Source organism: Coloeus monedula (genome assembly GCF_965178545.1).
Source record: "Coloeus monedula genome assembly, chromosome: 18".
NCBI lineage: Eukaryota > Metazoa > Chordata > Aves > Passeriformes > Corvidae > Coloeus > Coloeus monedula.
In genome coordinates, this window is record NC_138798.1 from 16,254,570 (window position 1) to 16,279,405 (window position 24,836).

The following is a 24,836-nucleotide window of genomic DNA, read 5'->3' on the forward strand; positions in this document are numbered from 1 at the left end:
GCTAGACAACCTTAGCTTGATATTCAGCCCTAAGAAAACGAAAGGCATCAGATCACAGCATGCAGCAAAGGAGCCGGAAAGCATTGAGTGGAACTCAACTCCAAACATACCTCGTGGGAAGGGTCCAAAGTTCTGCACGCTTCCACTCCTCATGAGGAAAATCCAAGTGCAGGGAGGTTTGAATCACACACTGTGCCTGGCAGAGGGTTAGCTTGGCTGCTAGGACCACTTGTCAGCACAGCAGAGAACACAGGACAGGCATTCCCATGGAAACAAGGATGTCCCAAGCAGAGAGGAAGAGGTGCACATGCAGGGCAGGGCATGCAGGGAGTCTGGGTGACCCTGCCTAGGCACTGACAACTCTTTCAGTAGCAACCTCTTAACATGGACAGAGGTTATTTAGATGCTTTTAAAGACAAAAACCCCATAGAATTTGACTCTGGCAAGCCCAGCAGCAGCTCCTGCTCTCAGCACAGAGCACCAGGGCACACGTACCTTCTTGTGAACAACGGAGGAGGTGGAATTAATGGTGCTCTCGTCACTATGCATCATGACCAGCTCAGGGCTGCTCTCATCCAGGACCTCCTGCATGCTGCTCACACTGCTGCTCTGGCTGCCTGTGCTCACAGACATGCTGGGGATGGAATGGTTGCTGCCCAGACTGTCCATCTTCCTACTCAGGTTTGATCCATGCTCACTGTCCTATAAAACAAGGGGCATCAGTTACAGATCCTGCAGATCACCTGCCCAGCACGTGCCTGCAATGCCCAGAATTTGTTTTAAAGGTGACTCTGCAGACTTCAAGGGTCTTTGGGCATTATTTTGCCAACTGCCCATCTCAAAGGGCTGTTTGGGTTCTGGAATTCTCCATATTGGGCAGGCAGCTTCTGCCTTTTCCCCTGCAATCTGATTACATCAGGTTTCAAGTTAGTTTTTTTCCTTATATCCTTAAGTCTGGGCATGGCTCTTGGCTTGATAGGATACATCCAGGAATACTGGATGGCTGGTAGAAGGAGCCTCGTCATCTAAGAGAAATGATCCAAGTTTGAATTAAAACAATGCTTTGAGTCAGGATCTGCTATAACACATTTCCTGTATCAGAAAATATGTAAGACAATGAATCCATTTGTTTATTATTTGATACATTCTACATGATGTAGAGGTGATAACTTCCACATCCCAAGCAGTCAGCAATTCTATTTATCAAGCTAAAAACCCCTAGAACCTTGTGTTTTCAGCCAAGATAAAGGTGAGTGAAGTATCTTAGCAGCTGACTCAGATGAGCCTGCATTATTATAGGGGTTAGAACTTGGATATACATAAATAAATATTCCTCATACAAGAGGTATTTTGGATTCTACAGACAAGTATCAGAAGTTAGCAGCCTTTTTTCTTCTTCCATACCCATAGGAGTACAGCAATCCCAGAGTATGCACTTAGTCTGGACTGATTTAGAGAATTTATGGAGTCCTTTGTAATTAGCTAGTGGCACCAAAGAGGCTTGCAAGGAGCTCACTGTGAGGACAGAACTGTGAACATCCTTCAGCTCCTGGTGTGAAGCAGCCTTGACTCACTAAAATGAGCAGCCTGCTGCTGCATTCAGTTTGCCCTGGCCTCTGAAGGGAGCTTGGGGAGAATTCCATTACAAATCAATTAACAGGGAACTCATTTTGTTGGAGACTGACAGAAAGATAAAATTGAGACTTGATAGATTTGCCTTTGATTGTGTGATTATTTCTTAAGCAATCAGCAGATCATTATTCAGAGCCTGCGTGAGAGCACTTAAAATCCAGAATACTACTATTTTACAGAGAACATAGGCGCAGGGGAATGAAAGTATTTTCAGGATGCTTATATAGAGTTGCAGAAGAAATCACATAATGAAGGATCTGAGGCTGTGTAATTAATGAATGTTTATGCATGAAGGACAGAGATGAGATTGCATTTGCAACCTTAGCATTGGCTTCCTGACTTCAACTTTAACCTTCTTGGAAGGGCTCTGAGGAAAGCATTAGTAATATTTTGCATATTAAAGATTTGTAAGGCTCATCTTCCACCTTAGAAAGCCCAAGGTAGAAGAAGGAAGTGCCTGGTGGCATTTCTAGTGGAGCAGGCTCTGTCCCCAGTGAAGCAGGAACTGCAGCACGTGCTGGGTCTCCTTCTCCTGGCCAGTTAGTGACACACACGAGCAATGAAACCTCCTGTGGTGGGACAGGGGCTCAAGGGTCAGTGCAGAGCATGCTGTGCACATGCAGAGTGTCATCAGCTGCATCCCTGCCAGTCCCTGCAGAGACAAGAGCTCCTCTCCCTGCTTTTTTGAGGAGTGGAGACAGGAGGAACAGAAGATGCACCTTGGAGTCAAACGCTACCATGGTGTTTCCTGTTGAGCTTGGAAGTGCTTAACAGCCAAGTGCCATTCCCTGGCACTCTACTGCCCTGTCATTCTGCTGACAGCTTGTCACATGTGGGGACAGAAACTGGAAGGTTTCAGCACACAAGTTTGACAATCCCCCACTCCCCAGCTAAGCTCCGGGTACGGAAGTTGGAGGGCACCTTTAATCCTAGCAGTTGCTGTTCTTGCTCCTTTGGGGCTTCTTCACAGGGAGGGGGAGCACAAAGTGCCAGTCCCCTCCTCCTGCAGCTCCACCTGAGACCCAGGTGCCCATTTCTTAAACCAGAGCTCCAGTTCAGCTTTAAAGGAGCACTTGACACACCCAAACCTCAAACCCAGCCCCCTGCAAATACTCTGAGCTTGGGTGCCTCACTGTGTGTTATTGCCTCACTCCACTGGAGCAAAAGGAATACAGACATCAATTTGTCTGTCAGTGTTTTTCATTGAGAAGCAGTCATAGATTTATTTATGCATTGTGCCTACACCAAGTGACATTAATTTCCATCTAAGCTCATCAATTGAAAAATGACTGGTTTCCTTCTCTCAGCCACAGTTAGGGTCAATTATCATACACTGATTAAGTGGGTTGTTTATTACAAGATTTAAACTGAAGCTGCGTTTTAGGTCTTTAACCTTTTTCTTCTTTAACATTAAAGAATTTAAAAAAATAAGTCTTACTAATTTGGTGATTTGCCTTTCAGCTCATGAGAGGCCAATTACTTTACAGTAAAGTTATGGTAATTGAAAAAAATATTAACATTAATGGAGTTGTTTTGACTGTGCAGATGAGAAAGAAAAGCTTGGGCTGTCAAAGACCCTCCTCCACACAGGCAGGGAGTCACTTCTCACAGAGAACCTCCCTCAGAATGAGTTTCTTCCATAAAGCTTCCAGAAGAAAGGGCGGCACTGGAAAAAATCCAAAGTTTCACATGTACAGTAACTGGCAGTTTGAACACTGAGTAAGGGCTACTCATCATTATCCTGTCCTGTCTCTCTGCTGATCCAGACGATACTCCAACAACATTCCTCACCTAGGCTGTGCTTGTTCTACCACCCTAAGGACAGGAACATCTCCCTGGCCCTAAAATTACTCGTAAGAGTGTCAATGGGGTAACAAATCACAAGTACCTCCTCCTCCTCCTGGGACTCATTCAGGGGGCCATTCCGTGTCTCCTGGAACAGGATTTTCTTCATTTTCCGGTACTGCAGGTTGTCCAGCTCCCTCACTGCATCCTTGGTCCTTTGGATGAGGTCTATGAGCACCCTGGGTGGTCGCTCCCGGCGGACAAAATCGTGCTGAGTTAAAGGAAATAAAGCACCTCATTTCAGACACTGGGGTAACACCAGGGACAATGGGGACTTTTGAGACCCCTGAAGTGACAGTTCCCATTCTGGAATGTATCTGTTCATATTCAATAACTGGCAATACCCTTTCTCAAAAACTCCAAACACTCTGAGCTTGCACTGGGGTCAGGTCTTCTGAGCTCTCCAGGTTACACAGACAATTTGTCCCTTCCTGAGCTGGCTCACTCAAAACACACGAGGTGACACTTCAAACCTTGGAGGCACAAGAATTAACAGAATGCAGCCAGGACAAAGAAGAATCAACCTGCAAAGATTTATCCTGCATCCATCTATTCCAATTCACATATAAAACCAGCAAGGAGACCACCAAGTCTGTTTATACCTAAAGCTTTTGTAGCCAGAGTTGAAATAAAATCAGGCTCTTGCCAACTCCTGCACAGGTTTTAAGTGCACACTTAGTAAATTCTCTAATGGTATTTAAGAACATGATTAAAGCCTCTTCTCTGATTTATCAGATACATTCTCCTGAACTGCACAGCTGGCAGTGGAAATTAAAGTCTTCAGCTTTCCCATTTAACCTTGGCTAAAGCAGACAACCTGAGTGTCCACTTGCCAATATTCTGTATGGCATCACTACAGCTCGGTGTGTTGCTTAGTAGTTCCCAAGGGGGATGGCTTAAGGGCACAAACATCCTCTGCATGCTGTAGAAAAATTTACAGTGAAAACAGAAAAATTTGCAGTGAAAAAAAAAAAAAAGAAACTGGGGGGAAAATGTTGTTCTCTGTTGCACATTGCAAATGCTACAAGGGGCTTTTGTTAGAGCCTCAACAGCTGGACCCACCTGCAAGGAAATTCTCAGGAGGGTTACCTTTACCTGCTCAGCCTCACAGCTCTCCTGTGGGCTCAGCTCAAGAGTGAATTCATCCCCTGGAGCTGAAGTAACCAGCACATGGAGCCCCAGCCCACCCTAAAACAGGAGCCTTCAACAGAAGGGCTGAAAGGATGAGCTAATCATCTTTTAATGATTTGTAAATAAATAAGGAAACCATCATGCCACAAGTTTGTTTCTTGTTTTTAATTGAATTCAAACTGTTGTGCATTTGAGTTTTGCTAGTGGGGACAGCCAGTCATTTCAGTACCCATTTTTTGCTTGCAGTGATGGTATTTATTTTTGAATCAGAGCTGAAAGTTCTAAACATCATTTCACACAGGAACAAAATGAATCATTTCTGCACCTCAACGCAGATAACCACCATTTATTTCTCCATGAACAGTAACAATCTGCAGCTTATTTATGATTAGGAAAAAAAGGAACCCATTTTTATCTCACTGTAGATCATTTTTAGAAAGCAGCAAAGTATTTGGAACAATGATCCTGAACCAAAATCCATTCTATGTGTGCACTCAAATATTAAAGTGTGACCACATGAAAAGTGTAGGGAAGACAAAAATATAAATAAAATATAAATATAAAATACAGAATATACAGGATCTCAGACTCAGATCTCAGCTCTAATTGTTTGTACAGACTCCAACCCAAGGTACTCCTGAAAACACATCCTTCAATGAACTCAGCCTGTTCCTAGAGAGCAACACAGCTGCCAATCCCCAGGAATGAATCATTCCAAAACCCACAACATAAACCTATTAGCTGGTCAGGGTGCTACAAGTAGAACCAGGGAACAAAACACTGATTATTTGCCACAGCACAAATGTACCATAGGAAAAAAAAAAATATACCAGGTGCCAAAGGGAGCACAAATAGCTCCTTCATCATTTACCTGGAGGGGTCACTGGCACCAGCAGCCAGAGGGAGAGCAGGGCTAATAATCAATTTTAAGGAAAGGCAGTAGTTAGAAGAAAAGCCAAAGCCTGATGGAGAAGGGGCTGGACAGGATTTCACACCCCGCTACCTTCTAAGGGAAGGCTGCTCCTGAATTTCCCAAAAGCAAAGCCCTTGGAGCTGTAAACAGTTCCTCTATTTCCCAGGTAAACTGAAACCAAATGACTTAAACTGGAACTGATTTATGATTCTATGATTCACTGACAAAACCTTGCCAAACTCTACACACATCACTCCCAGGTCCCCCTCCTACAGGCTCTTGGCAATTAGGACCTGTAAAAACCCTTTCCAAAATGATTCAGTTATTTCCAAAACAAGTTTAATTAATTGGGTTCAGCATAGAAACTATTACAGGGATTTAAACAACTTTTGGGTCTGGTGGTTTGATTAGGGGAGGAAGTCAGCCTTGGCCTATCCTTTTAATGCTACTTTTAACTGCTAAGTGTGATGCATGAATGGAGGAAAAAAGAAAACAAAAAAAAATCCAACCAAAGAGTGGATTTTTGTAAGGACAAATATTTGTTCACCATCTTTATAATTATTTTGGTAGACAAACAGATTTCCCCCCAAATTTCTGGAAAAGATTTGATAAATTACCCGTAACAAATCCGTTGATGATGGCCTTTCCTGAGGTATTTTCTGTAAGCAGTAATCAACAAATCCCCTAAAGGAGTCTGACCTGCAAATAAAAAAAAAAAGTAAAAAAAAATTCTAAATGCAAAAAAGAAGTTTAGGATCTAGAATATATTCAAACTTATTTGTGCAAAGCAAAAGAAAAATTTTGACTAATTTGCTCTTAAGTTCTAAGGCAGAGAAAGTTACTGGGTTTTTCCAAATTCCAGGCTGATCCCATCAGCTCTTTCCCAGTTAAAGGCTGTTGAAACAACATGGACACACAATCATCCCCAAGCACAAACTGAAAACCAGGTTAGAACTACATGTACCAGTCACTATTTATGATTGTACTTCAACTGCTTTAAAAAATGACAGTGGAATTATTGACAACTCCAGAAATGCACTCACTGATCTCTGGGAGGTTATGGAGGTAACCCTGCCTCGGGGTAAAGCCCCTCAATGCTCAGTTCAGCAACACTTGAGGCTTTCTGTGAGGTTTTATCACAGCTGGAAAGAAGGAAACTGATCTTTCAGGTGCCACTGGACTCAAAAGCAGCACAAAAGGCACCTTGGTGACTCCCTGTGCCCTCTGAGAGCAAAGAGCAAACAGGGCACTGTAAACAAGTGCTTGCAATCAAGAACTCTGATCTGGTGCTGTTTATTCACAGCTGTCTCTGCTCTGCATTGCAAACTCTGCACAGAACGTGGGGACCATGCTGCAGGCAGCAGAGCAAGCTCCTGGAATACTGAAAAATGGACAAAACAGAGAGGATGAAATAAGGAAACTGGAGTGGTCTTGATAAAATGATCATTTGATTAAATGATCAGCAATTAAACAGTTGTGCTGCTTAAATGCCCAGCAGAAAAATGGGGGAACTTTACACCTCTCCAGGAGCTTTTGTTGCAAGCCTTCTGCGAGCTCTGCCAAGCATCACCCCACAGCAACATCCCAGTCCTGGGTACGGGGAACAGCATACAGGGCAAGCCCTCTGCTCCCACAGAGTAACAAACTGTTCTTGTATCCAAGCTCAGATTCTGGAACACGCCTGGAGCATGGGGAGTATTCACTGGCCACTGAGCTCTGATGGCTTTTGGAGTCACACACTGAAAAAAATGTCCAGTTACCTCCACATTCTCCTCCCTTTCTCCACGTTTCAGCTGCACAGCAATGCTAACAACTCTTCTGCTAACGGGGATCTTTGGCAGCTGGAAACTTTGCTGATGCTGAGCCATGGCTGGTTTAATGCATCTAAGAATATTTTAATTCCTTCAGCAGCTACAGCCCCAGAATTAACACCTCCACACACTTAGACTGTAGAACAGCCAGACTGACAGAAGGTCAAAATTGAGCCAGCCTACACAGGATTTGAGAACACACACAAATCACTGCACTGCAACCAACACTTTCCTTGTCAGGTTTGAACTGTGCAATGTCACAGGGCATTTTCAGGGAAATAAACAACAAATCGGCTGTTAATGGTTCTCTTACCATTCATCTGATTGTAATCTAGGGGAATCGTTCTGGGCTATGTGATATAAGGCACTCATTGCATTCATGTTGAAAAGTGGAGGCTTCCTTTCAGCTGGAAAGAGAAGAGAAGAGAAGAGAAGGGTGTGATAAGGCTGTCTGGAAAGAAAGGAGAAATGTATGGAAGTATGAGCAGAGTATCACTGCTAAATCAATGCTCAGTGCTGTTGTCACCACACTTAGGCCAATTATTTTAATATCCCAAGTTAGACCAGGACACTCACTCAAGGAAAGCTGCTGTTCAGTTGGAGAGGGATGACAAAATCCAAAGAGAGCAGGATACAAATTATAAGGAAGAGTTTGCAGTAAATTTTGCTTTAACTGCAACATCTCACACCTGATCTGCTGTGGCAGAATTAGCTGAAACTGAGTAAAACTGAGCTTAGGCACAGTTCAGGGCCAGGACACTCTGTATCAGTCCCTACAGATCTCTGATGCACTGCTGGAACATCTAGATTACAGGAAAGAGTGGCTGCCCTGCCTCATTTGTCACGGCAAGTGGGACAGGTTACCAAATTCACTTGCCAGATGTGCCATGAACTCCCTCTCACTGAAATCCTTCCCAGTCCTTGCACCAAGAGGGCACCTGCCCAGCAGCCCCTGACCTCTCAGGAGGGCAGAACTCACAGAGAAACTGGGGGAGGCTGGTTCTCACCAAGGTCAGTGGTGCCAAGATTTTTCAGTTCTTTCAGGCCAGGGCAGTCCCTTGTCCTTGCCATGCAGCATGCAGACAAAGCACCAAATCTGCTTTTCTTTAACCACTACTCACTCCAGCTACAAAGGGAATTAAGACATCAGCATTCAAAGAAAGCCAAGTGCTGCTCAACAAGAGATTTCCTCCCACTGCTGCCTGACCTCATGTTCAGACAGGGAACCAGGCGAAGGCAAAGTTCGCAATGTAAAAAGGTTTAATGCTTCTCAAAAGGGTATTTTTAAAGAAAGCAAATCCATCATCTCTGTAAAATGGCTTTGAGGTTCCTGAGTAAAAAGCTCCATAGAAATTCTGGTACCAAGACTGTGTCTACATAGGGTTGCACAGTCTTTCCCCTACTGCTGTAATTTACTCCTTAGAGGTTGTGACACACCTGAACTCCATACAAACAAAAGTCATTGGCCATATGCAACAACAGAAGTCTAAAACTTCCAATTTTGGCATTTTTTGTATCAAAATACAGACCATGTCAGCATGCTGGCACATAAAATACAGCCATGTTAGTTACTAGTTATCTACACCATCTCAATTCTGGAGACAACATTTCTTCTCCTGCACATCCCCCTCTGTTATCTCACACATATTTCTGCTGATTAAACGTTCACCAGTGACACTTTCAGTGAACTCACCCTCATAATAAGTTATTGATGTACTGCTGTTAAATAGAATCTATATCAAGACTAATTTTTGAAAATAATCTACTCAGCACATGCAGTGTCAATATTCAAACTTGAAACACACACTTAGAGTCTGCTCTGTGTACCTGCCATCACATCCACTTCTGCTCCAAGCTCTGTGGATGTGTATCATTTGCCCTTTGCAGTGCAAACCCTTTTCTTCTCCTCATGTAAAGAACCTGTCCACGATGATTCATGGCACAAACTTTTCAGCTGAGACTGAAGATTTTTGTTTCAGAAGGCAGGGAAGTAAGAAGAATTGAAAATTAAATGTAGGTCCTTTCTGACACCCAATCCTTAGGACAGCCATTCCCTTTACACAACAGCTGGGACAACTTTCTCCGAGTCCAGCTTGGAAAACAGATGACAAACCAGGGTTTCCCCTCACTCAAGAGCAAAACGCTCTGGTTCTCCAGGGAATAACTGAGCACACCAGACTAACACGAAAGCACAGTGCATCAGCAGCTTGCTCTTGATTTGCCAGCGAGTAAAAGATTTAACTCAACTGTCAGAGTTTTCCAAGTCAGGCATTTTAAAAGGAAAAACTTATGAGGAATAAGGATCTTCCCTTTTTGTAGGAGTTCCTAATACACTGCAGAATTAATTATCCACCTCAGCTGCTGTGGGTTCACTCACCTAACTCGATGCACGTGATCCCGAGAGACCAGACATCCACCTTCCCATCGTACTGTCCCTCATCCATAGCAAGGATCACCTCTGGTGCCATCCTGCCAACCACAGAGCAAAGGCTGCATTAGAGGACACACAGGGTCACTCCAAGCACACAAACTGAGGTGGTTTCACCCCCTTTAGCAAAGCCACAGAGCAGGACAGAGAGCAGGGAGCTGAGGAAAAGTGTGCTGGAATGGAACAAAGACTGACCACACCAGCAACTTGTCAGAGGAAAGGCAGGGAGAAAAAAAGAGGAAAGGGGCTAGGGGAAAGAGGAAAGGCGGGGGACAAGGGTCAACCCAATCATCTTCCTGTTAGCAGAACATGCTGGCACATGGGAGACCCCCCCTATTTCCAAAGGCATTGTAGCTGCAGGCTGACAGCAAGGGCTGGGAGAGCCCTAAAGGCACTCCTTGCACCCTCCCCCAGGCTTCCCCTTGGCACACCAGGAGCATTTCCAGCAGACATATGCAGCCTGTGTGTGCAGCTATGAGTGGAACAGGGAAATACAGTCGTCCAGGATAAAGGGATGAAGTGGGCACAGAGAAGCGGCAGGCCCAGCCTGCAAAAATTCAGCCTCTTAAATTGTGTTCTTCCAAAGAAAGGCTTCATGCCAAATAGCCTCATTCCAAGGCTGGGCCATGGTGACCTCCCAGCACTGCCTGGGGCCTCTGCCACAAAATCAGTGGAGCATGGAGCTGTGCTGGCCCTCGGTGCTGGGAATGCCAAGGAACTTGGGTGACCCCTCAGCAACTCCTTCAAAATAGGATTTAAGTAGCCATGTGACTTCCAGCCAGACTAACAGGATCCCCTTTTTCCACAAATGTCTTATTCCCATCACCTATGGCAAGTGTGAGTTATTTTTAAGCCAATGGCATTGCAAGAGTGGAGCCATTTCCAAGCACTGCACAGCCTAAACCTCTCCTTATGGACCCTGAGGAAGGACACACTTCCAGAAGGTCTGGACACAGGGGTGTCAGGAAAACTGCTTGGCTAATGAAGATTTTATCCAGGTATTATTTTTGTATTGTGAAGCACTGGAAAGGGAAGAGAGCAGTTCTATAAAGGACTAAAGCACTGCAGGCTTCACTCACCAGTAAGGCGTTCCCACAAAAGAGTTGGCAGGGGACACTATAGATGCAGATCCAAAATCAGCGAGTTTCACTTGACCTGGTTCTGTTAGAAGAATATTTCCAGCTTTAATATCCCTTTAATAGAGAAAAAAAAAAAAAGAGAGAAAAACCAGTGTTTTAGCATGATACAAACTCTGGTGAGATGCCTTTGTCTGCAAAGGGCAAGCACAGGATATCCTGTCACCCACACGGCAGGGAACGCTGGGACAGAAAGAATTCACTGACAGTGTTTCAGCAGCAAGCCCAGAGTAACCTCTATTCACCCATTCCCAGGACAGCATCGCTTTAAAAGGAATACTGTGGAATATTTAATACACATGTGCTACTCATACATCGTGACACTTCTGCTGCAGGACAAGTGCTCAAGTCTTGTGGGTGCAAGTATGAACACCTCAAATGTACAGGAGAGACAGCACAGCCTGTCCCCCTTACCGTCATCTCCACTGCCACCTTCCCTGTACAACAGCCAAAGGGACAGAGCATCTCTCCTACAAGGAAAGGCTGAGAGAACTGGAATTGTTTAGCCTGGAAAAAAGAAGGCTTCAGGATGACCTAATTGTGGCCTTCCAGTACCTGAAGGGAGCCTACAAGAAAGATGGAGCGGGACTATTTACAAGGGATGGAGTGCAGGGTCAGATGGGAAATTAGGAAGGAATCCTTCCCTATGAGGCACAGGTTGCCCAGAGAAACTGTGGCTGCCCCTGGATCCCTGGAAGTGTCCAAGGCCAGGCTGGACAGGGCTTGCAGCAACCTGGGACAGTGGAAAGGGGGTGGAACAGGATGAGCTTTAAAGTCCCTTCCAACCCAAACCATTCTGTGATCCTATACAACGGCTCAACAGCCACATCAGGTATCAACAACATACCTGCCAGCCTTGTGCCTGCAATTAAATAATAATAACAACAATAATTCCCTCCTTTGCCGTCCACAGCACGCCGCGGGACCAGCGGGCGCGGGGCCTGCAGTGCCGCTCCCTCGCCACCAGGTGGCCCCCCGCGCCAGGTCCCGCGTGGGGCCGGACCCGCGGGACCCGCTCCCAAAATTTGGTCCCCAATCTCAAAATTCGGTCCCCGCTCCTTAAATCCTGTCTCTTCTCCCTCAGCCGCGCCGTTCCCACTGGCACAAAACTGCTCCCCGCCCAGCCAGGGCTCCCTCTCTCGCCTCTCCTTTTCTGCCTCAGCAGCCACAAAACCAGGAATGTGTAGCTGGTCCTCATTTCTGGGTGAGGAGATTTGCCTTCCCACCTCAGAGGTTAAAAGGTGGAATACCCCTCGGATGAAACCCAGGTCACAGAAGCACAGGATAGTTGGGGCTGAAAGGGACCTTTGGAGATCACCCAGTCCAACCCCCCTGGAGCAGGTGACACAGGAACATGTCCAGGTGGGTTTGGAACGTGTCCACAGAGGGAGAATCCACACCCTCCCTGGGCAGCTGTTCCAGAGTTCTGCCACCTTCCATGGAAAGAAGTGCTTTGATTTCTCCTCGGGTAGTTTTATCCTTAACACTTCCATCACCTGATTTTTGAAAGCGTAGAGTTTTACTTACTTACATGTAAATAAGAAAAAATATCTAGTCTTAGAAATAGTCTTGCTCAATGAACTCCAATTTATTTGGCAAATTTAGGGTGATATTATTCTGTTAGTGTTCAGTACAACATTCCTGTGTAGCCTTTGTTACCATGGTCTGCACAGAACAATTGCCAACAAGGCAGAGAAAATTTTGGTAGAATAGCTTTTACCAAAGCTGTTTAAATCCAATGAAGCAGCTTTGAGACTCCAGGGAGCAGCAGATGGAAGGGCAGCAGCAGCAGCAGCACGCTCCAGCCTTACCTGTGGATCCTACAGTGGGAGTGCAGGTAGGCCAGCCCCTGCAAGGCACCGTGGGTGATGGCAGCAATCTCCACTTCCTGCAGTGGTTTCTTGTGAACTACGGGAAACAAAAATCAAGAAAATAAAACAGAAGAAAATAAATGGGATATTTTCTTGAGAAAGTGATTTTTTAAAGAAAAGGAATCCCACCAGTCTGCTACGAAGAGAAATTAGGGAAGAATTCTTCCCTGTGAGGGTTTTAAGGTCCCTCCCAACCCAAACCATTCTGTGATCCTGTGATCTTGGCCCCCAAGGAACACTAGTTTTTGTAAACTTTGGCTTTGATTCCCTATTCTGACTTAGATTCTCCTATTTCTTTGCAGGAGCTGTTCTTATTTTGAGGTCACATCAACCTCTTGTTCTAAAAACCATCTGTAATTATTCCTGCACACTGCAAGGCAAAGATAAAGGTGATCTCTGCAGGATTTTATCATGGATATTCAGAAAATAGGCAGCCTAAAAAGGCACAGATTACAGGAACATACCTGTACACTTTTCTACCGTCACTTGACAAAATTAAAATGTGCAGGCCAACTATCTGCGGCACTGGGAAAGCCTCAAATTCTACCCAGAGAACGAAGTGGGACAGACAGACCACCTCTACCATCTGCAAAACCCCAGTCCATGAGGAAACAGTCTCCCATCATACTCAGGTGGGGAGTACTAGCAAAAAGAAAGGCCAAGATATATAAAACTTACCTTCTAGCAAATCAGAAGCTGATCCTAAACAGTACTCCATAACCAACTGCAAAAAAAGAGAACATCATGCCTTCAAGTATCTCTTGAAGCATTTTGAAAGTAAAAAATGTCTTTACATTCAAGACTTAAATCATGTGGTGGCTTTAACGCCCTGATAAAGGAAAAGAATGTAAGTAGTAGGTTTTGTTAGTTTTCCATCAGAAGATGCAAAATTAGACTCTATTTTAGTACTGTTCACCACAAACCCAAAGCTATTTCCCTGCCTGTGCTGAGGATTTGAGTGTTGCAGTGTCCGTTTGCTCTAAAGAACCCCTCACTCACCCACGCCGTGTGCTCCTTCAGGTAACAGCCCTTGTACTCTATGGTGTTGGGGTGCTTCAGCTGTTGGAGAAACTTGACTTCTTTGATGATGTCCTGCCATTTCTAATGGAAAAAAAACCAAAGCAAAAAGTATAAATACATTTCTCTTCTTAATCCTCTACATCCTTTCATACTCCACACAGTGTAGGACAGTCTGAAAAATGACCATAAAACTATTTTACAATATAAAGATGGAAAGTCGGAATTGCAAAAGCACAGCTGTAAATAAGTTGTCTGGGTCCCTATTGCACTGAGTTAGCCCCAAGACATATTTAACAGCTTGAGGATTGCAAAACCAATTTTCTTTTTCTCATTTTAAATGCAGTACATTTTACTTAAATGCTGCTGCTTTGCAAATTGAACTGTTCAGTGGCCTCAAACTTAGCAAGAAACCCACCGTCCCGAGAGACACCTTAAGTGCTACAGAGAGTAGCAGTGAGCTGCTCATCTTCTGTAACACAGCACAAAACCACTGACATTTGGGAGACCAACAAGCAAGCAAGGAAAAATGAGTTTAAACCATCCCTGTTTGCTATTAACAAACAAACACACCCTGCACATCCACACACTAGTCCAAAGGAACAGGGTCTAAGTTCAGCACAAAAATAAGACGAACAATTATCAACAATTGAAATGAGACTGAGGTCAGCAGGTCTATGCATTTTTACAGATCCTCAAGAGTTTCTCACATTTCAGAGAGATGTGCTCCAGTGGCCAGCATGCTCTTAATACACTTCTTAATGAAATTATTTCTAAAACAAGCTCCATCCAGGCATTCTGAATCCCCATCCACTTCCTTAAACTGAACTATTTGTCAAAATTTGCATAAACTCATTTTCCCTCCCCAAACCTCCACAATCCCCATGGAAGGGAGCAGCAGCTCCTGCATTAAAGGCTGTTCTGTTGGAGTCAAACCAAAGCTGCAGCTCATTTCACTGCTCAGATTTACACTGGAGCTGCCACAGCTCCTGAATGCACAATTGCCTTTACTCCTCTTACCTCATTCGTTTGCTTTCCGCTATAGGACATCTTCTTGACTGCCACCACCTCATTAGTGTGGGAATTTGTAGCCTGGAGTAGGGAAAGGGAAACATTGAAAAAAAGCAAGAGATAGACTGAAAAAAGCATCATTTTTTCCCCCCTACCCACAGAGACATCTTCCTCAGGATAAGATTTACCACACAATTATTAGGACACTTTTCCATTGTTTTATTTGTCCATATCCACTGTTCCTCCCTCAGACTTTGTGCTACTTCTCTATTGATATGTAAATGGCCCAATACTGTACCTACTGAGAACATGCAAAATACTGTTTTATTGGAATTTCAGAGAAACAGTTTTAGATCAACCATTGGCAAAATGTTTTCCAAAGAAACAAATAAAGAGGTGCATCAAAATCTCCATGATTTCATCCAAAAATTCCATACAACACTGATATTCTTAAATAGCTATCTCAAGTTCCAGCTTCAAGAAGATGATTCAACCTGGAATTCATCTCCATTAAAAAGCTTTCCTTTCACTGCACCAGATCTTAGTCTTGCAATGACTATTATATAGCCATCAAAATTCTACTTTTCTGTAGCCTGGATGATGCAGGGATGGTAACTGGAGACTAAAAACTCAGGTTTTGGAAAGATCTTTCTGCTTGCCTGGACTGGCAGTACCCTCATTTCTGCATGTTAAGGGCAAAAAACATCAAGCTTCTGGTCTTAAAACAGTTGCTGAAATCTCTGTACATCCAACCATTTTTGGGACAAAAAATTAGTGACAGCTAAAAGCTTAAACTATAATAGGAGCTAAATGTGGCAAATCCTCCTTTCAAGTAACGTATTAACTAATGACATTTTTTTGAGGCATGTGGTGACTTCAAAGAAAAACTGTGTTGGGTGAACCAAGGGAGCACAGGAATTACTGAAGGGAGGTGACACAGGCCCCTCACAGCACACACTCCTCAAATGAGATAGAAAAAGCTGAAAACAAGGAACTTTGGGATAAGGCAAAGCCCTTTCCCACCACTTGCCACCCTGATTCAGCACAGAGAAGATCAAGAGCATTTTACTCAGATGTATTAATGCTTTATTTCTGTCACATTAATTCCCAACAGCTCCACCTGACCATGGTATCTCTCCTTCCAGCTGTGATTTGTCACTGAAGGACACGCTGCCACGTTCCCAGAGCTGTGGGGGAAGTTGTGGCTGCACCAAGTGCTTGGGATGCTCCTGGCTGAGACAACTCACTGTATGAGCTCACTTGGGGAACAGCCACTTGCTGAAGCAGTTTTGGCCATACCTGAGATGATACCTTGAGAAATTACATTGTTATCCCTCAAAATACACATGAAATACCTATATGACATAAAATTTAAGGTTCCTCTTGTAACAATAGCTCCACCAACACCTCCATCATGTCACATAACTCCAAACAGTGAACTGGAATGCTTAAAATAACTCATGCTACCTATTGTCAGCTAGAGGTGTAAGGCATATTATCTAAATACTTGACTGTCTGATATTCAGAAACCAAATTCCAGTGAACCTGATCCTCCTGAGTGGCCAACCAGGTTACCAAGCAGCTTTAATTTGTCTTTAACTCATTTTTTCAATATTGATTCTATTTCAGTCTCACTAATACCAACTGGATTATAACTATTTCCAAACCCAGTATTTTGGATTTGGCCTTGTTTGATACCAACTGCAAAAGCACCATTTTTCTCACTTCCAGATTAAATTCTCTTGCCTGTATCGATGAATGCCACACATCCTTCCTGCTTGAATTCCCATTCCTCTGAGGACTTGCTCTTTGCTTTTGCCATAAAGGAATTTGCAGTGATTTCCAAGCATATGAACTCCAAGTATCTTGAAATTCCAGTTTGGCAAATTAATTTTAAGCTGTTTAAATTCAGCTTTCAGCATCAAACAGCACAAAACACCATATAATTGACCTAGATGGTTAGGTACACTATTAAGACTATAGTAAACTGCTACTATAAATACACCTGTAACATTAAAGAGATCAGGAGTGGTTTGGAAATGCTGATTTTTGAGATGTGTTATCACAAAACCAATGCACACAAAGTACTGAAATCTCAAAGAACACCTCCTTCTACAAATGCTGAAAAACCTCCATGACATCACTTGAAATGATTCTGTTTTCAAAAAAAAAAAAAAAAAGAACTATACTTACAAAGTAAACTGCTCCAAAACTTCCGTGTCCAATTTCATGCAAACCCACAAATATTTCCTCAGGATCATCTTTGTAGAACAGGTCAGCTATTTCTGGGTCCTTTGGCACCCCTTTGCGCATGGTGAAGTGTGTTAGGAACTGGTTTGTGCTCTCAAGTCCCAACCAATTTCTTCCTTCATCGACAAAGCCGTTTGCAGACAGCTCTCAGCACCTGTTGGAAAAGCTCATCTTTAGTCTGCTTCCCTTCCATGTGTTTTTGTTCACACTCCCCTGACAGCAAAATGGGAGGAAACACTTCCAGCAGCAATAGGCTTCACTATCACTTCCTCCAGCTAATTCTTTTTAATTATTAGTTCTATTAAGATAGAGAGATTAAAATGCATTCAGGGTACAACAGCTCTTTATCTCACACAGGAAGCAAGTGCTGCAGTGACACTGAAGTCCACTTGAATTCAAGAGTCCTGTTGCTATGCAAAACATCCTGTGACAGGAGTTTGTTATTCTTCACGCCAGGCTCCCAATGTGTCAGTTTTTAGACTCTCTCTGTTGTTCCTCCTACTTTTCTGGGCTGTTTGCTTTGTTTCTCTACTCCCAATTGCCAGCTGGTGCTCATAGAAAAGTCAGCTGCTATTCCACAGCAACACTTTGCAGCCATGTAATTGTTATTTCTCTATTTACTCAGAGCTTCAAGACAACCAGTGCTGCTGGATTGTGATCGCTCCCAGGACATGGAATTGCTTTTGAAGAATCCTAAACTCCATCATATAAGGCAGCTCTTTGCCTCCTTAACATCTTCCCTTAGCACAGAACTGAACTGCATCTAAATGAAGATTTTCATTACTCATCCCCAAAATTTTATTTATGTGGGAAGACAAAAAAAAGGAGGAAAAATCCAAATATCAGAAAGTTTTCCGTTTCTTAACAAAACACCTTGAAAAATCTACGTTGACTCATTAAATACTGGTGTGCAAAGCAATGGGGGCCTTCACCCATCTGCTTTTGGCATGTGAAACCCGGCAGATGAGCTGCAGCTGAGTCACCTGGAGCAGTTTCCATCAATCCAGAGCAAGTCTCAGAGCTACTTTCACACCCATGGTTCAGCACCTCTACTGAGGCCACATCTTGTCTGTGCATAACAGACTCCTGCAAACACACTCTAGGACCTTCAGCCTATGCCACAATATAAAACAGGGCAACATTTAATGAGAGACCAACTGAAACGTAACAATCAGATAAATTTAAAACTAAAACACACATCAAAGGTTTTTGAAGGTTTTGGACTTCAAGTACCATCTGGATGAAAGCAGAACTTTGGCCTGATGCTGAGACAGCCTCCCCAGCTCAGGGTCAGTGATGGAGCAGCCAGGAGGGGTGCAGTGAGAGGAGCCCACCTGGATAACTGTGGCACCAACCATGCTCTGTGGCTCACATTCCTTCCAGCAGCATTGTCCTGTGCTCCTGGCCCTCCAGACTTTCCTATTCTGCAAAGAAAAACAAGTAACAGTATTTAGATAAATGATTTTTAAGTTTTACACCTTAATTCTAACACACAAAAACACCACATCCAGTACAGGCCAGTGACTCCAGGGCCCCACTGGAAAGTACAAGAACTGGCTAAGAATGCTAATGGTGGGACTTTAGGGGAGGGTAAGCACTTCCTGTGCTCCACAGACCTTGAACTATATATCACTGCAGGACAGAAAACCAGGAAAAGAGGTTAAATGCCAAGTTCTTTGTCTTTTATAAAGACTCTTAAGCTTGCTAGGGCACAGGAAGTTTCCTCTCAGCCCAGGCTTTTTAGATCATTTATAAAAAGGACAAAGCTCAGAAAAAATCCCCATCCCTGGAAGTGTCCAAGGCCAGGCTGGATGGGGCTTGGAGCAACCTGGGATAGCAGAAGGTATCCCTGCCCATGGCAGGGGAGTGGAACTGGATGGGCTTTAAGGTCCCTTCCAACCCAAATCATTCCATGATTCTGTGAGAAGCTGACAAAGTCTCCATTACTTGATTCTCTGTGTTCTACCTGATGACACACGAGATTCCAGGGAAAGTCTTGGGCATTAGTAAGTCAAACACTGCTGAATTCCACCAGGGAGAGTATGAGCAATGAAAAGATGGGATAGGAGTGCCAACCAGTGAGACCCATCAGCTGAAATCAGGTCACAGTGAGGGATGTCACCCACTGCAGCCACCCACTCCCATGGCTGTAGGAACACCCCCAAAGAGCCACCGCCGTCCCCCAGGGGAGTAGGACACAGGGAGAGCTGGGAATCAGCCTGAACTCATGGAAAATGTAGCTACATGCACAGTACAAATGCTTCCAAGTTAAGCATACTGCAATAGTTACACTGCCAAAATCTGAATTAATAGGCACCTGATTTAATGACACATTAACTCATCCTCTCCTTTATTAGGGAAAAAATAGATGAGCAGGAATCTTCCTGCTAATAGCTAGCATTACCAAAAATGTTATTTTTGTTACTTTATCTCACCACAGGCCAATACTACTGAGGTGCTAAAAGGCTATTTGAAGAGCACCAAAAAAAGGTTCTGCAATGTTTTGCTTAAAAATAAAAAAAATCTCAAGTATAAACAAAAGCCAAATGAATGAAATGATTATTCATCTTCAGCTGATTGTCCTCACCTACAGGTGCTATATTTACTACAGACCTGCAGACAGGGCAAAGAATGCAGTATTTCAGGTCTGGCATTCTTCAGCCAACAGAAAAATCCATCTGGCTTTAAAACAATAAAAACAAACTGACAGAGAAAACAATTTATCCATCTCCAGTCAAATGAACCTCTCTGCCATTAATAAAGCCTGTGCAGCTCCAGTATTTAAGGTATTTAAAATGGGAAGCTAAATGTTAATACTTAGAGTTAAGCCCTAAATAATAATGTCATTTTCCAATTAGGGCAGACATGAGTAGCGATGCAAATAAATATTCTCAGTAAATCTGCTCAGCAGGACTATTATTTTTCAGTAATGAACATCAAAAAACTTAGGATGGAAAGTGCATCAGCAGCAACCTGAGTCCTGTTGATTGAACACGATCAGAGAATGATCCATACCGATCCCACAGTGCCACAAACACTGAGAACCCTGTGCACTGACACCACCACAGCACCAGATACACAATTTGGGTATTGGACAGTGTAAAACACCACAGATGCACATCACACCACTTCCATTTAGGCTGGCAAGGTCACAAATCCTTAACATCACAACTCCCTTCTCTGAATGCGTAGACTGAACCAAAAATTGTTTAAATCAAGGCAGAGCACTGTAAGAGTCAAGTGCCATTCCAAAAAAAACCTCAAGTTCAAGGTATGGTCAATTTGAGCAGGTTCTTTTCATTACCAAAGTGCTGAATTGACACAGCAAGAAAATTTCTATTAGAAGCCTGATTTCTGCTTTTCATCCTTGTAAAGCAGCATTTGAGACTCTGCATGTCCTCAAGACCTCAAAAGGAAGCATCATTAATCACACTGGGAGTGACAAGTGACTCAAGATTTTGAGGGCTTGGGAGATGAGCATTTTGTTCAGACAGCAGAGCTTCCTCAATGCTAAGCAACCCTCCCATTTAAAAACCATGAATTAACTGCTTTTGCTACAGGTGTCTGCACAAAGATTCCCCCCTACCAGTTACAACTTCCAGGTGCTTTATTAGTAACAACAGAAAACACCTTGACCCGAATATAAAAGAAAGAACAAAACATAACTGGAAGCACCTTTAAGAGGAGCTAAACTACCCACATTCCCAAATAATCCATGGATCTAAAATTATGTCTGTCAATAAGACAAACTTGAGAACTCAAAGTATGTGGCTTGTAAAAACACAGTTTGAATTGCATCTCACAGCACCATAGAGCTGTTTCAAATATGCCCAGAAATGCACAAAATTAATTTTAGTTCCTAACTACACTACGGTACTTCCCAAAACAAGGACAAAGTTTTCCACTTCATGCAGAAAAACAAACTACAGGAAACAGGGTGGACCAGCATCAGATTCCACTCGGAGGAGGAGCAACATGACATGGTTCATGCACCCATTTTTAGATGACTATTTTGAGGGGAATAAATTCACACCAGAATTATTTTCCCAAGAATGGAAAGCACAGAGCCCCCTTTCATCACTTCAGTCTTTCCAAAATCTGGAAAACAACATAAGGAAGGAAATTCTGAGATAAATTCAGCTGATAACTGTCCTGTGTAAGGAACCTTTCAAACCTGAAGTAAGGAAGGTGCCCAAGTTCCCCTGCAGTCCTCACCCACAAACTAACATGATTTTGTTGGTTTGATTTGGGTGGGTTTTGTGTTGTTTTCCAGAAGCTGGAACTTTTTCCCTTCCCTTTAATTGGTACATATGGCTGGCTGGCCAGGCCAAACACAAACACTTCATTCTGGGCTGAGTCCCTCACATGAAGACCACGACCTTGGATGAGCAGCCCTTTATTTTAGAGAACCTTTCTAGAGAACACTCCTGAATCTCCACATTTTTAAGCTGTTCAGTGTCATTTTTCTGATTATTAAGAATTACTTTCCCAGCTAACTTGATGTAAGTGAACACAACATACATGGTTTTTTCCAGGCACTTCACTTATTTTAATGCTTAAACCAGTCATATTCACATACCTGGCACGGAAACTCAAGCTACCGACAGGGCATACAAAAAGCACCTCTACTACAGCCTCTGTCTGCTTAAATTAATCACCAATTCCAAGACACTCAGGAAAGATTTCACTCTGGTCTAGAAGCAGCAAGTCCTCTCACATCCTTCCCTCAGATTTCTCTGAAGCAAAATGATTCACTCGGTACAGACCCAGAACAGAAGGTACCCAGTGACCTTCAGCAGGAAACACAAATATTCCTGAGCATTTGAGGCTCTGCAGATATCAGGGTAGTGTTCCCTGAGGGCACACAGCAGGAGGAGCAGACTCAGGAATCAGGACACAGTCTGCCAGGAGAGCTGGACAATGTCATGAGAACCACACAAGTGGCACCAGCAGCACCAGTTCCTCAAACACCACCTCTATTGTTTGGCTTTTCCAAGGAGTAACTTCCCAGAACACCCAAGTCAATGCCACACAGCATTCTTATTAATATCTGGGTGCAACCACAGCTCTTCACCACCTCCAGCTTCTGAAAAGAAGAGCAAGAATTTCCCTTTGGTGTGTTCGGCTCTGCAATGCACCTGGAATTCCATCCGGGCACTTTGCACTGGGTTCAGGGCTGTCCAGAGCTCATGTGTGCATCAGGTCATGTGGAGTTCACAGATTACTCATGCTAATAAAACCCTGAATCACAACTGTTCTGACCCAGGCCATCACTGCACGGTGCCCCTGGGGTATGAAATCCAGCTAGTAACTTGCAGGGCTTGTTGGAGATAAATACCTTAACAAAAACAGCTTTTCTCCTGATGAGGAGCAGTAGTTTTAAAGGAAACATTCAATTTATAACTCCCCTATGACCACTATTTATGCAGCAAAACACAATAAGCTTATTTAAAACTTAAAATATAAGACAATCTTATTTTAAAAAAACATAAAAATGTAAAATCAATGGGCTTAAAGTCAAGAAACAATCAGTTTTAGTCATCGGGAATGTTTCAACAAGTATGAAGTCAAGCCACAGGCCAGCCCTCCCCAAAGGAATAGTCCCAATCGTTCTCTGGAATTCCACTGCTTTGCTAAATACGTATAATCACAGCTACCCAAAATCATGGGGTACAGCCTGGGCTTTAGTTTAACAGTCAAACAGCATCATTCTCACAACAGATCTGTAATGAAAAAGCAAGAGGCACTGGATGCTGCTTCCCAATAGTTTTCCTGTTGAATTTAAAACAATTCAATGAAATACGTATGCCTTGTTAAGTTTAAGGGTAATTAACATGTCTTGGATTAGAAGCTGTATTTTATCATAAAATCTAGAGAGCATTATTAGAGTTTCTCAGGTTTATTTAACAAGATTAAATACTTTCAGTCATGAAATAAACCTTGCCTAATTAAAAATAAAGGGAAGAAAAAAGGCTTCCTGCTCCCAGCAACAACATTTCATAATATTTCATCATGGCACACTTGAAATAATTCAGCAGTACATCTGGAAGGGAGGAAAGATCCATGAATCATTTTAAACCCTAATGTACATAAGCCCAAATAGCATCATACACAGAAATACGAATTTCATCAGATCTTCTCACCAAAACGTCTCTAAAAAGCATCACAGATGGGTCATGAAAGGGAGAAAATTGCTTCCCTATTTTCATCATCTTTTTCTTCTCTTTAGCGTTTTTATCAGGCTCTTCATCATATTGCTTAAAACTCCAGACCACTATAAATTGATGAGTATTATGCTGTGTGTGCTATTCAGAGGCACAAATAAGTCATCGGATTTGTTTGTGGAAGCCTCAAGAGACACCAGCACACTCAGAGTTTCCTACCTATTCATGTAATGGCTTCCAAAGAGCTGGATCCATTTTGTGGCTTAAAGCTATTTTTAGGCGCTTTTTAAAAAGAGTTTATATTTTGACCACCACATAATCAAGAAAAAGAAAACAAAAAACCCATCCAGCAACTGACAAATCTATTCCCAGAGCTTTCCAGAGTGTCCCGGGTGATGCTGCAGTGAGATCTGAGCTGCTCCTACTCACCTGCATTATAACTCAGAGCTGTAGGATCCCCATGGGGGACACTGAAGCCACCACAATGGCCACCAGGTCATTTAAACATCAAATGAGGCTGAAACCTCATCTCCATCTCAAGTTTTCCTCAAGTGTAAGAAGTAACTGCTACAATAACTCTGAACACAATAAAATTCCTTGCGTTCTGAAAGTAGTTTCCTTATCACAACTTAGATGGCCTGACTTCCAATTTGTCCCTTAAAGCCAGAAACTGCGGGGACTGTCAGATTTAACTACCTGAGGTTAACATACTATTATGCTTCTGTGTGCTAGTCAGGGAACAGCTGTGTTTTAGGAGAGGCACATGAACATAAACATATTTACATGAGAAAAGCCTGTGATACCATTTGGGGCAAAATGGGATTTCATTATGTAAGTGCAGGGTAATGAGTAAGTGTCCTGGTGTAGCTACATGGATTTTGTCATAACATTATCTGACTTTGAAAAAGGAGTTTTCTATTTAAAAATCCTGTTTATTCTCTTTTTGCAAGAGAACGTAAACTCAGGTACTGATTTTCTGGAAGCTGCATCACAGTAAAAGTGGCCAGAAGGAATCATGCAGGAGGTCCTTACAAAAAGTAAGGAAACAGATATGGGCTGTGTGCACGGAAGAGGAAAAAAAAATACATTCCCTGGTCATGCAGGGTGAGAACACCTCTCACAAGAAAACAAATTGTAGGGTTTTAATGTTTTTTTTCCTCTTTGAAGGGAGGGGGGAAGGTATGTGTGATGTTCTTCATGACTCTAAGAAAATCCATGGATCTTCATCATGACTGTCTATTAATAAACAACCCTAATAAAACAACCCCAAATATCAATTTTACAGCAAGTGAGTTGCACAGTGCTGCATATGTTCTTCCTCCTCTACAAGGATAAAAGGGAAAGGCTTGGGCATCCTGACCTCGCACTGCTGCTGGTTTAAGAAACAGAGAAAGCCATAGCACGCCAACACATTTCCACCACATTCCCAACATGGCTTTCCACAATTCTATGATACACGTCCCCCAAGACGCCTCCTTTTCACTGTGTTATACTTCCCCCTTTCTTTGCCCCTGAATCTCTCCCTGCTACAACTTCTCCTTTCACAGCCCTCCTTCCTTCCTGCCTCCTCTGTGCCAGCCAGAGATAACACTTTAGGAAATGGCCTTTTTGACTACTTCAGTTTATC

The 24,836-nt window shown here is 43.2% G+C and overlaps 1 protein-coding gene across 6 annotated transcripts in view; it reads right to left on the reverse strand.

Annotated features, from left to right (window-relative positions):
* Positions 1 to 24,836, reverse strand: part of TAOK3 (TAO kinase 3) — a 74,152-nt gene that overhangs the window by 22,989 nt on the left and 26,327 nt on the right. For 3 of the 6 annotated variants that reach the window (XM_082293097.1, XM_082293094.1, XM_082293095.1), the window contains 12 exons: positions 18,380 to 18,469; positions 16,989 to 17,199; positions 14,805 to 14,876; positions 13,767 to 13,868; positions 13,446 to 13,491; positions 12,708 to 12,804; positions 10,840 to 10,953; positions 9,710 to 9,801; positions 7,646 to 7,739; positions 6,139 to 6,220; positions 3,521 to 3,688; positions 496 to 702 (listed from right to left, as the gene is read on the reverse strand). In XM_082293097.1, the coding sequence (XP_082149223.1) occupies positions 496 to 702; positions 3,521 to 3,688; positions 6,139 to 6,220; positions 7,646 to 7,739; positions 9,710 to 9,801; positions 10,840 to 10,953; positions 12,708 to 12,804; positions 13,446 to 13,491; positions 13,767 to 13,868; positions 14,805 to 14,876; positions 16,989 to 17,108 (1,194 nt within the window). In that variant the 5' untranslated portion in view covers positions 17,109 to 17,199; positions 18,380 to 18,469. Of the gene's footprint in view, positions 1 to 495; positions 703 to 3,520; positions 3,689 to 6,138; positions 6,221 to 7,645; positions 7,740 to 9,159; positions 9,272 to 9,709; positions 9,802 to 10,839; positions 10,954 to 12,707; positions 12,805 to 13,445; positions 13,492 to 13,766; positions 13,869 to 14,804; positions 14,877 to 16,988; positions 17,200 to 18,278; positions 18,356 to 18,379; positions 18,470 to 24,836 lie in introns of those variants that run through there. The other 3 variants (XM_082293096.1, XM_082293098.1, XM_082293099.1) reach the window with 3 other exon arrangements.